Source organism: Octopus sinensis, linkage group LG7, assembly GCF_006345805.1.
Source record: "Octopus sinensis linkage group LG7, ASM634580v1, whole genome shotgun sequence".
NCBI lineage: Eukaryota > Metazoa > Mollusca > Cephalopoda > Octopoda > Octopodidae > Octopus > Octopus sinensis.
In genome coordinates this window covers 27,761,109-27,774,734 of record NC_043003.1, presented here as the reverse complement: position 1 = coordinate 27,774,734, position 13,626 = coordinate 27,761,109, and the positions used below count along the sequence as shown (strand labels likewise).

Sequence of the window (13,626 nt, the reverse complement as noted above, 5' to 3'; positions counted from 1 at the left end):
GTTTACTGGTGAATCAATATTGACGACTGGCTCAGTTAAGGCTGTGACGTCATGGAAATAATTTTTATGTAATATTAGAAGTGAATTTTCAATACGTACCCATGCACTCACACACACATGTGCTTGCATGTATGTATGTATGTATGTCCTGGATATAACTTTAAACTGCATTCTGTACTTCCCAGATCTACTCTAACCCGGAGTAGTAACAGATTTTAGGCTCTCAGCTATGGCTTAACTAGTTCGTGAACCACTGTAAGTGAAGTACCTCTAGTTCTCATTAGAAATTCCTCCGAAGAGGAGGCGAACTTGCATAATTAAAAGAAAAGCGCAATTAGTTTCTGGTCGTCTCAACCTCTCTTGTGTCGCTGGTTTTATAAGCTGGTTGCGCTGAAAAATAGGTTCAGTGCTGTGCAAAACTTTATCTACTCAAAAGAAATTCACACACAGCAACTGTTTTGACTCTCAGAATGTTAGGACAGATTTACTGAGTTTATAAATTGGCCTTACTCGGTTATGAGTTCACTTCTACCATGTATTTATGTATACATACACACACACATACATACATACATACATAATACATACATACATACGTACGTACGTACGTACGTACATACATACATACATCCATCCATCCATACATACATCCATACGTACGTACGTACGTACGTACATACATACATACATACATACATACATACATACATACATACATACATCCGTACGTACGTACGTACATACATACATACATACATACATACATACATACATACATACGTACATACATACATACATACATACATACATACATACATACATACATACAAGGCGGGATGCAGAAAAGTTCCTGGCTTTAAAGGTGTCGAGAAAGACCTGGCTGGAGGTCGAACCTTCCGAGTTCTTTTACAGGGCTTGGAAAAACTGAAGGACCGCTGCAATAAGTGTGTGAATCTGAGAGGGAAACATGTTGAAGAAAATCATAATTAATTGAGCCTCCGATATTCTCTTTTATTTAAAGCCAGGGACTTTTCAGCATCCGGCTCGTGTATATTTATATACACGAACGGGAACATGAAACTCTGAGTAACAGTTTTTGTGATGTCTTTGCAGCTTTATTGATAAAATGTATGTATGCATGCATATATATATATATATATATATATATATATATATATATATATATATATATATATATATATATATAATATATATATATATATATGTATGTATGTATGCATATATATATATATATATATATAGGGAGAGTTTACGAAAAAAAACAACAAAAGACGAAGACAGGTGGTGTACAAAACAAACAGATGTATTAGTATAACGCTCAGGAATAGAAAAAGTCTTTTACGTTTCGAGCCTACGCTCTTCTACAGGAAGGGACACAAAAAAATCAAGGAGAGAGAAAAATGTGTGTAGTGGCTTGTACACTAATGTATGTATTTGTATATACAGAAACACACACACACACATACGTACATACATACATACATACATACATACATACATACATACATACATACATACATACATACATACACACTTGCATATGCAAACAGTTTGCACCAACGTATCTATTGTTAGAGGAGGAAAGGGGGCATTGAAATATGGAAAATGAGAAAAGCTGTAGAACGAGGTAGATAGAGAAACAGAGAAAAGAAGACAAAGAGAAAGAATAAAGAGAAGTAGTAGTGGGGTGAAGAGGAAAAGTACATTCTGTTCTTCCTTTCTTTCTAATCCCCCTCCCTCTGTTACGATATTCCTTTATTTCTCAGCTGGTCTTCATTTTTCCCCGTCTTTCTCTTCTTCTCTTCTGTATTAACTTCTCCCTTCCTTCTGGGCTAAGCTCTCTCTTTTCTGTGCAAATCTCTATCTATCTATCTATCTATCTATCTATCTATTATCTATCTATCTATCTATCTATCTGTCGGTCGGTCGTGTGATCTACCTGTTTCTCTTTTCAATTCCTCAATATCTTTCTATCTCACCTTTTGTCTACATATCAGCTTCTCTCTATCCCTCCCCCATTCTCTCTCTCTCTCTCTCTCTCTCTCTCTCTCTCTCTCTCTCTCTTGTTTTTGTGTGTCTGTGTATTTTGTCTTTCTCACTACATATTTTTGTCGCTTTCACACTCTCACTCCCCTTATATCAGTATACCTATCTATTTATTTTACGCTACCATCTCTCATTATTCTTTTACCGCTGTGTCTATCTCCCTCTCTCCCACGCCCCTCTTACTCTTTCTATTCAGTCATCCTCCAAGCTATTAAATGTAAACATTCACACACACACACACGCACACACACCGATATATATCAGAGTGTGTATGAATGTTACGATATCAATCAGTCTCTAGACACTGTTTATAGTAGTAATAGTAGTAATAATAGTAATAGCAGCAGCAGCAGTAGTAGCAGGTAGCGGAGATTGTTGCCAGATGTGAAGTGGAATCATCAGTCGTCGCTGCACAATGGACGGTAGAAGAGGTGTTCTCTAGAGAGAGAAAAGAAGAAAGATTTTACAAGCAATCGAAAGTTGAAACATTCTGATCGTTTTCCTATTTGTGAAGAGAAAAAGGCAAACAACACATGTACGATATACACATATTTACGCACATCCACACACACACACACATGTACACACGTCCACATAGACAAACAGGTTTACATACATTGAGAGGACAGTACATGGATAAGAAATCTCGGTGGACTATGCTAAAACTGAAAAGTTAGAAATCGTATGTATATATTATATTATATACATGTATGTATGTATGTGTGTATATAAATAGATAGATAGATGGATAGATAGACTGGCGTAGGTAGACAGACCGACGTACATAGAAAGATAGGCAGACGTATAGATAGATGGATAGATAGACAGATAGATAAACGAAAGGAAAAGACATAGTGGGAGAGAGTGAGAAGCATATGTGTAAGTTTATGTGTGAAGACAGAAAAGAATAATCGAAGGAAACTTCTACCCGAGTGTCGATTCTTCCAATCCTCTGCTTCGTTTATAATGAGTTTGGCGGGTAAAAAAACCTGCTACGTTGGGCAGCAGGATGGGGAAAGATATTCTCTGGAAGAAGCGGATGACGAAGAAGAGTCTTCACCTCTAATGACGAGCCCTGATGCTTCGTCGGATCAAAGCGGTGCAGCTCATAGTCCCAATACAGCTGCTAATCAACACCAACATCAACAACATCACCGCCATCACAACAATATTAATAATAATAACAACAACGACAATAACAACAGCAGTTATAGTAACAGTAATAATGTTTCTAGTACTCACCATACACATACTGGCGCCAAGGCCTCGGCATCAACACCAACATCTACTATAGCTTCAGAGATGTCTACCAGTAATAGTGTGGCTAGCAGTCATGCCACTAACCAGTACCATCGAACAGTTTTTGAGGTACTTTACCTAGGATCGGCTACCATCGACAAGCGATATTCGTCTCCACATTTGGTAATGCCATGGGTAGTGGCCGAAGTGAAGAGAAAAACCGATGGCTTTCGCGAAATTCGTCTGGAAGTGCGGGAGATAAGTCTCAGGGGTGTACAGGTCCTGAGTACTTCTTCTGCAGACTCTTCCGAACATGCAAAACACATCAGAGCAACGAGCCCTAATACAAATACCACGTCTTCGGCAATTCAGTCGACAGCTGCTCTACCATCATTGTCGTCTCAAGAATGTCAAGGTGACAGCAATACGCTACAAACAGACACCAAAGAATTTATTGTGTTCGAACACAAATTACAAGGTGTGTCGAGGTTTGCAGAATCTCACCAGGAACCGCGATGTTTCGCTTATCTTACCCGACCTCAACTTAACAGTGATTTTCATTGCCATGTATTCATGGCACCCGAAGAAAACCAGGTAAGTCAAACATACATAAACCCTTATAATTTTTGTTTCTGTCATTGTTTTCTTTTTTTATGTGGATGGACATCGGAGTATTAAATAAAGCAAAAGGAGTTCACGTTGAGGAGTATGCTATAGAAATATAATTAAACTACATTAATAACAGTTCATAACAACAATGATGATGATTTCTAACATTTTTTAAAAAGATATTGATTTAATAACTGAAACCATAATTGTTATAATTAATTAATCATTGTTTACTTCGCTTATCTTATATTTATATATTTGTTTTACAATCGATTTTACGCAACCCCTACCGTTTTCGTAATTTTAGTTTTCTCATACTCCCCGCCTTATCCGTTGCCTTTGTGACCAAAAAACAAAAACAAAAAATACCATATTATTTTATTATTATTATTATTATTTTTACGAAGCTGTGCAGTGGCAGAATTTGGAACGTTCAGATACGGCGGAGATAAAGAATACGCACACCACCCGTTTTCGATGTAATCCTAACTAACCCTAAACACCGGGTGTGCGTATACTTTACCTTCGCCACCTTGTAATATTTAATTATACCTTAGTTCAATCCCCGTCGAGGTCTGTTAGCTTTTCATCCTTTGTCCCAATTAATTATTAAGGAAATCGATTTCATTGAACTGTACCCCTCTTCAAAATCTTTGATCTTTCTTGTACCTGTATTAGAAAACATTGCCTCTATTTTTTAGTTTCATTTTGTATTTTGTCTAACATTTGTTTCCCTCGTGGCAATTTATATATACATCGTCGGTAGAACATAAATCCGAAAAAGAAGCACTCTCTAACTTTTTATATTATATATATATATATAATTTAATTATTATTAACAGTATTATTCACTATTTCAGAACTTAATATCCCACTAGTATCTCGGTTTGTATATATTTCATTTAGATTTGTAGCATCACCGAAACGTATGTTAACGTTCGCAATCCCCTTCCTTTTTTATTTTCTGCTATTCTTCCTTCTGTCGTGTCGAGCAGACCATATTTTCGCAATTTTTTCACCTGTCTCATTTTCACTGTTTACTGAATATTCAGGTCGTTTAAATTCGTAAGCTTGTATAAGTACATGCGTGTGAGTGAGTTTAGATGTACGTAACACGTGTGATTAAAACATTTACAGGCACTAATTAAGAACATAGTAAAAGATCGTCAAACATATATCTATAGGTGAAGCCCGCATATACACACCAATCCACACTTACATATAAAGTACATACAAAAACGCACCTGTGTGTATACATACATATATTTTGCATATGTACACGCACAGTCATACATATATGTATTGTTTATATTTTACCAATGTATTTCGAAAGGTATATAAATAAATACATATATACACACATATACATCAAATGATGACGAAAATCTATTTATCTTTATGTACAATCATCAGATTTATTTATATATATATACCCACTTATCACACTCATCTATTTACCAATCGATAGATAGATACGCACATATATAAACATTTCACATATCTTTCTATGTAAGTGTGTGTGTGTGTGTGTATATACATACACAACACATCAAACAGCTACGGTACGCTCAGATAGGTATGAATTTCTGATGTAAGCACGAGGCCTCGTAAATATGATGGTGGGGCAAAATGTCGATTAATTCCAACATGGTACTTGGCTGGTATTTTATTTTAGAGAACCCGGAAGGAAAAAGCAACAAAGTTGATATCAGTAGGATTTGAACTTCGATTGAAAAGCCGTAAATAAATTTTGCAAAAAATTTTGTTTGTCATTACTGTTAATGCTAATTTCCCGCCCTATAAAAATTTCTCATTTGCACACGTATATAAATACACGTACGTATGTATTTACGTCTTTATGTATGTGCTGTGTGTGTAATGCTTCACCAAACAACCCCTAATTTTAATATATATATATATACATATATATGCATCTACATGTTCGCATATATCTAAATCTATCTATCTATATGTGTGTATGAGAATGTATGTGGTTAACATATATACGCTTTATGTCTGAGTAATTTGATTGATTGCTTGACTAATCGATATCGATTGCAAATAATGCGAGAGTAGTTTGAAGGCTTCTATCCCACATCACCAACTCTTAGCAAAAAAAAAACAAAAAAAACAAACAAACAAACAAACGAAAAACAAAAATTCTGTATATCGTTCTTATGTAAATCTGGTCCGATACTGCATCTAACTAACACTATATGTAATATGATATATATTGTACGTATGTAAGTATATATCTGTGCACACACACATGCATATTCTGCAAATAATAATTATAAGTTTAAAGTGGGTAGGTTGCTGCAATCGGTTAGCACACTTATCGCGATTGTATGAGATGTGGTTCGATTCCCATATTTTTTCGTTGAGAGCTTATATCCCACAATATTAGACTATTTTCGTTAACCAATAAACAGTGATCGCTTATGAGCTTTAAGATTATTATTATTGTGGTCAGTAAAGAAATTATTATTATTTTAATAATAATAATTATTATTATTATTATTATTATTACCATTATTATTATTATTATCATCATCATCATCATCATCATCATCATCATCATCATTATTATTATTATTATTATTATTATTATTATTATTATTATTAAGCAGCGAGCTGGCAGCTTCGTTAGCATGCCGGGCGAAATGCTTAGTGGTATTTCATCTGCCGCTACGTTCTGAGTTCAAATTCCGCCGAGGTCGACTTCGCCTTTCAACCTTTCGTGTTTGTGTCCTTGTTTGTCCCTTCTGTATCTAGCCCCTTGTAGGTAGTAAAGAAATAGGTATTTCATCTGCCGTTATGTTCTGAGTCAACTTTGCCTTTCGTACTTTCGGGGTCGATTAAATAAGTACCTGTTACACACTGGGGTCGACTTAATCACTTCCCCCAAATTTCAGGCCTTGTGCTTCCAGTAGAAAGGATTATTATTATTAAAAAACCATCCGAGCGTGGCCGTTCGCCAGCCTCGTCTGGCACCTGTGTCGGTGGCACATAAAATCACCCACTACACTCTCGGAGTGGTTGGCGTTAGGAAGGGCATCCAGCTGTAGAAACACTGCCAGATCTGACTGGCCTGGTGCAGCCTTCGGGCTCCCCAGACCCCAGTTGAACCGTCCAACCCATGCTAGCATGGAAAGCGGACGTTAAATGATGATGATGATGATGATGATGATGATGAAAGCAGCGAGTTGGCAGAATGGTTGCTATGTTCTGAGTTCAAATTCTGCTGAGGTCGAGTTGACTTTCATCCTTTTGGGGTCGATAAATTGAGTATCACTGAAAGACTGGGGTTGATGTAATAGACTAGCCCCCTTCACACAAATTTTAGGCTTTGTGCTTTTAGAAGAAAGGATTATTATTATTTACAGAATTTTCATTCATCACTGCTTCTTCATTTAATGCAGAATATATATATATATATATATATATATATATATATATATATATATATATTTCTAGCGTGTTTAATATAATTATAAATTAGTGTATATATATACTCTTCTTTCAGTCATTTGAATGTGGCCATGCTGGAGCACCACCTTTAGTTGAGCAAATCGACCCCAGGACTTATTCTTTGTAAACCTAGTACTTATTCTACCGGTCTCTTTTGTTGAACCACTAAGCTAAGGGGACGTAACACACCAGCATCGGTTGTCAAGTGACGTTGGGAGAACAAACACAGACACAAACGTATACATACACATACATACGTACATACACGTAAAAAGCACCCACTACACTCACGGAGTGGTTGGTGTTAGGAAGGGCATCCAGCTGTAGAAACATTGCCAGATAAGACTGGAGCCTGGTGCAGCCTTCTGGCTTCCCAGATCCCCGGTCGAACCGTCCAACCCATGCTAGCATGGAGAACGGACGTTAAACGATGATGATGATGATGATGATATATATATATATACATATATATATGTATGCATATATATGACGGGCTTCTTTCAGTTTCCATCTACCAAATCCACTCAAGGCTTTGGTCGGCCCGAAGCTATAGTAGAAGACACTTGCCCAAGGTGCCACGTAGTGGTACTGAACCCAGAACCATGTGGTTCGTAAGCAAGCTACTTACCACACAGCCACTCCTACGCCTATATATATAATATATATATATATATATATATATATCATCATCATCATCATTTAACGTCCGTTTTCCATGCTAGCATGGGTTGGACGGTTTTGACTGAGGGCTGGCAGCCAGATGGCTGCACCAGGCTCCAGTCTTGATCTGGCAGAGTTTCTACAGCTGGATGCCCTTCCTAACGCCAACCACTCCGAGAGTGTAGTGGGTGCTTTTTTACGTGCCACCTGCACGGGGACCAGTGAAGCGACATTGGTAACAATCACACTCGAATGGTGCCCGTTTTTTTATGTGCCACAGGTACGGAAGCCAGTTGGCTGCTCTGACAACGATCACGCTCAGATGGTGTTCTTGGCACCCTAGCACAGGCATAAGTGCCAGTAAGGCGACACTGGTAACGATCATACTCGAATAGCCTCTCTGTCAATGATCACACTCTTATGGTGCTCTTTGCACCCCGCTAGCATGGATGCCAGTCATCGAAAAGATTTTGATTTTACTTGCCACAACAGTGTCTACCTCTTCCACAGGTTTCCTCAACGGCTAGGGTGTGGCACTTTTTCACACAGCTATCCTCATCCATTCTCACCACATGACCATACCAACGCAGTCGTCTCTCTTGCACACCACATCTAATGCTTCTTAGGTCCAACTTTTCTCTCAAGGTACTTACACTCTGTTGAGTATGCACACTGACATTACACATCCATCGGATCATACTGGCTTCATTCCTTGCGAGCTTACGCATAACTTCAGCAGTCACAGCCCATGTTTCACTGCCGTGTAGCATGGCTGTTCGTACACATACATCATACAGGCCCTTTTCACCAGCAGAGGTAAGAGCTCTCTGAACTTTGCCCAAGCTATCCTTATTCTAGCAGCTACACTTTCAATGCACCCTCCACCACTACTGATTTGGTCACCTAGATAAAGGAAGCTATCAACTACTTCTAGTTTTTCTCCCTGTATATATATATGTATATATATATACACACACATACCCACACAAATATGCCTCCTAGACTTTATTTCCTCATAACTTTCAAGAGATGAGTACAAGTATGTTTAGGTGTGCACCCACCACTTTTTTGTTTGACATTAAACTCCCATGTGATCATAAAGATATTTATAGAAAATTTTATTAAAAGATATCAATTCTTCTGAAAGTTATTTGGAGGCACACATTACCTTCTGCATTTGTTAGGGTTTACTTGGCAAATTTATGTCTTACCTATCCTGCCAGAAACTTTGTCTTTTACATGTTGCTGGTCTTAGGACAATTATGAAAATCATAACGTAAAATTTGATATTTAATGAGCATACAAATTGTGTGTGTGTGTGTGCATATAATCTTTCATCTTTTTACTTAATCAAATCATTGGACTGTGGCCTTGCTGGAGCACCGTCTTTGAGAGTTTAAGCTGGACACATCAACACCCAGAACTTATTTTAAAGTTGGTTTCTTATGGCAATTTGCTGAGTTATGGGGATATAAACAAACCTACATCAGTTGTCAAGCAGAGGGAATGGGGGTAAACACAAACAAGCACATACATACATATTCCACCTATGTGTATATATATATATATATATATATATATAATCAAAAATAAGCAACAAGAATGACTCCGGTAATTTGGTACAATTGTTTCGCACTACAACATTTTATTAAAAGTTGTAAGTATATATATATATATATATATACACATATATATACACACACACAGTGGGCTTCTTTCAGATTCTGTCTTCCAAACCCACTCAAGGCTTTGGTTGGTGTAAGGCTATAGTAGAAGACACTTGCCCATGGTGTCCTATTGCAGGACTGAACCTAGAACAATATGGTTGGGTAGCAAACTTCTTACCACACAGCCAGGTTACATGCATATATACATACATATACAAACAGAAACAAGCATGCGTCTTGTTCATTGGTTTAGCTTGTCCTGTTCTCCGCTGCTTGCTCTTTGCCGGTTGTTTTCAAACTTTAAAAAAAAAACGGTCACTGACACTCCATATAGGCACATGAGTACTGCATGCAGTCTAGTCCACCTACCCACATATACTGACATATACACATACAAACATATACACACACACACACTCTCACTTTCTCTTTCTCACACATGCACACATACATTACACAACACCTCACTAAAGTACCCCACACGTCACACGTGCACATACACAAACTAGTATCTCACATGCTTATCAACCAACCATAAAACACTACCACTGCCACCACCACCATCTCTACAATAATAAAAATAAGAACATCATATATCCAAACTGCATACCCTCACCTCTCATATCCTCAACATCAATAAACCCGCATAAACAACATTACCAACAAGAAAGAAATCATTGCCAACAAACACTCTGGTACTGCTCCCACTACTGTCGGCACTCACCTCCCACCCTCAGACAAGGCATCATCATTATCAGCAGCAGCAGCCTCCTACCTTCACCATTGTTAGTATTACTAACATCACCACCACCATCACCATCTGAATCACTGTAGTGGGGGAAGGGAGAGTGTTTCAAAATTCCCTCCCTTAACCCAAACCACTCCTATCTTCACCACTTACAACTACTCTCAATTACAAACTCTATCACTGCCTCCACCATCACTACCCTATAACCTCTCTCTCTCTCCCCCCTAATTGAAGTCGCTTCTCTCTCACCGCCTTACCATTCCCATCACTATCACCATGACTGTCACTACTACAGCAGTACTACATCTACTACCACCACCAGTGCTTTAGGGATCCTCACTGATACTGCTACCACAACTACCTGTCCCCACACCGACAAGTCTATCCTATCTGTCACTACCATCACCACCACCTCTACCAGGACCCCCACCATCATCACCTTCAACCAAACATACCCTATACGTGCCTTTCACAAGCCCTCCCCACCCCATCTTACCTCCTTTACTAACCATCACCATCACCCCAGTCTCCTGCCTTAACTCTCCTGCACTCTCTCCTAACTCACCACAGTCTTGCACACACACACATGCAGGTAATTACACACAAGCACCAACCGATCGTGGCCGATGCCATACTCCCCTGGCACCTGTGCCGGTGGCACGTAAAAAGCATCCACTACACTCGCGGAGTGGTTGGCGTTAGGAAGGGCATCCAGCTGTAAAAAACTGCCAGATCAGACTGGAGCCTGGTGCAGACCCTGGCTTCCCAGACCCCGGTCGAACCGTCCAACCCGTGCTAGTGCAGAAAACGGACGTTAAACGATGATGATGATGATGATGATGCATGCAAACATTGATGTAGACATACACATCCATACAAACAACTACACATACACACACACATGCATCTATCTATCTATCTATCCATCTATCCACCCATCCATCCATCCATCCATCCATCTATAGATATATGTACTCCTATACTAACAAACAACTGCACATGCACACACATATACAGGTATATATATATGTAGTTATGGGTGCACAGACACATACAGCTGCACATGTACATACGCATATACATGCATGCAAGCATTTATACATAGTGACACATATATGAACATAAAAATGCAAATATGTACTTATGCAGCTAAATGCACAGACAGGTACTCATTGCATATAAAAGTACAGCTGCACTCACATGTACACAAAAAGTGCATATATGCATACCCATGTGCACAAACATATACACAGGTACATTTACATACATGCACACAGAGGTATATATACATGCATATGCAAGTATAGGTGCCTACACTAAACAGTGCACTTATGCATTTGAGAGGTGCTGAAAAGTTGTTGACTTTAAGGGTATCGCAAAAGACCTGGCTGGAGGTTAACCCTTCTGAGTTCTTTTACAGTGCTACTGGTTTTATAAGTTGGTTGCACTGAAAAGTGAGTTCAATGCTGTGTAACATTTAATCTACTCAAAAGAAATTCACACACAGCAAATTCTTTGACTCAGCATGTTAGGACAGATTTACTGAGTTTATAAATTAGACTTACTCAGTTATGAGATCACTTCCACCATGTATATATATATATATTCACACACACACACACACATACAAACATACATACATTCATACATACATTCATACCAATAATAATTGGAGCACTAGGTTTTGTTAGTAAATGCTTAAGGGAGAATCTGGATAAACTGGGATTTTCAGAAAGGGAAATCGACCAGCTAATTTTAACAAGTGCAACCTGTGAGTGGAACAGTAAAAATATGCAAGACTTTTCTCAAGTTCCAAATGTGAATTTGTCTGAGTTAACTTCATCCCAAAGATGGAGCCTTGCATCTTTGCTGGATTGCAGCTCCCTCCTCAGTGCATGATTTATAATAATTAAAAAAATAGAAGAGATATGCATACACATATATGAGGGGTTACTGAAAAGTTTCTAGCTTTAAGGGTGTCAAGAAAGACCTGGTTGGAGGCCCAAACTTCCGAATTCTTTTACAGGGCTTAGAAAAACTGAAGGACTATTGCAATAAGTGTGTCAATCTGAAGGGGAGATATGTTGAAGAAAATCACAATTAACTCATCCTCTTGTATTTTCTTTTACCCGTATACAAGTGCTCACACAACCACATATACAGATACATAAATACAGGTATACATACATTCACATACATACACATATACATACAGATATGTATACTTACATATACTTCTGCATGCTTGCCTACCTACACATGCATACAGATGCACTCATTCACGGGTGTGCATTCATATTAGATGCACCCTGAAATAAAGATTTAGCTTGATTTAAAAATACCATATGCAATCATGGACTTTGGCAGCTTTCCTGCATATGCAGACATATATGTGTGTATGTGTATATACATATCTGATTATATGCCTGTGTGTGTGTGTTTTCAATCTTGTGTTTATTATTACATATATGTATGTATGTTTGAAGGAATGTATGCGTGTACATGTATAACATTCAATCTTGTATTTCTGTGTGTGTGTGTGTGTGTCTTTCCATGATGGAAGTATATAGCAAGTATGTTGCGAGTGAAAGAACTGTTTAAACGAGAATATAAAAAAGGAGAAAGCAAAGTTTTCAGTGTGAGTATGTGGTTTGTGGGGTCGACCATGTCCTCCGCTTCATTTTTTGTTTATCACTCATTCTCATTTAATTGTATATATTTTAATTGTTTGTTTATTCATACATTTCGTCTCATTCGATACCCTGACCCCAATGTTTGTTTTGTCTGTCCTCGTATCGTCCCCTCTTTTCCTCAACCTTATGGTGAATAAAGAAATACTCTTTCTCTATCTCTCTCTCTCTCTCTATATATATATATATATATATATATATACAGAGAGAGAGAGAGAGACAGACAGACAGACAGACAAACAGACAGGCAAATCATTTTCATCATCATCATTTAACATCCAATTTTCCATGCTTGTATAGGTCAGGTAAAATTGAGTCAGATCTACAGCTGGATGCCATTCCTGTTGCCAACCATCATGTCGTACTACATAAGCTGACATTTTCCCATGGTCAGATATGTTTCTCATGGAAGATTGGAAACCAATAACATTGCTTGTATGACGGTGAAGCTCATTTACGATGATCATGTGATATC

General features: G+C 38.0%; 1 protein-coding gene across 2 annotated transcripts in view; it reads left to right on the top strand.

The window, feature by feature from the left end:
• The first annotated feature begins 2,371 nt into the window (after positions 1–2,371).
• LOC115213779 (TBC1 domain family member 1) overlaps positions 2,372–13,626 on the top strand; it is a 196,655-nt gene continuing 185,400 nt past the window's right edge. The window contains exon 1 of one of the 2 annotated variants that reach the window (XM_029782619.2): positions 2,372–3,900. In XM_029782619.2, the coding sequence (XP_029638479.1) occupies positions 3,034–3,900 (867 nt within the window). In that variant the 5' untranslated portion in view covers positions 2,372–3,033. The remainder of the gene's footprint in view (positions 3,901–13,626) is intronic. The other variant, XM_029782620.2, reaches the window with a different exon arrangement.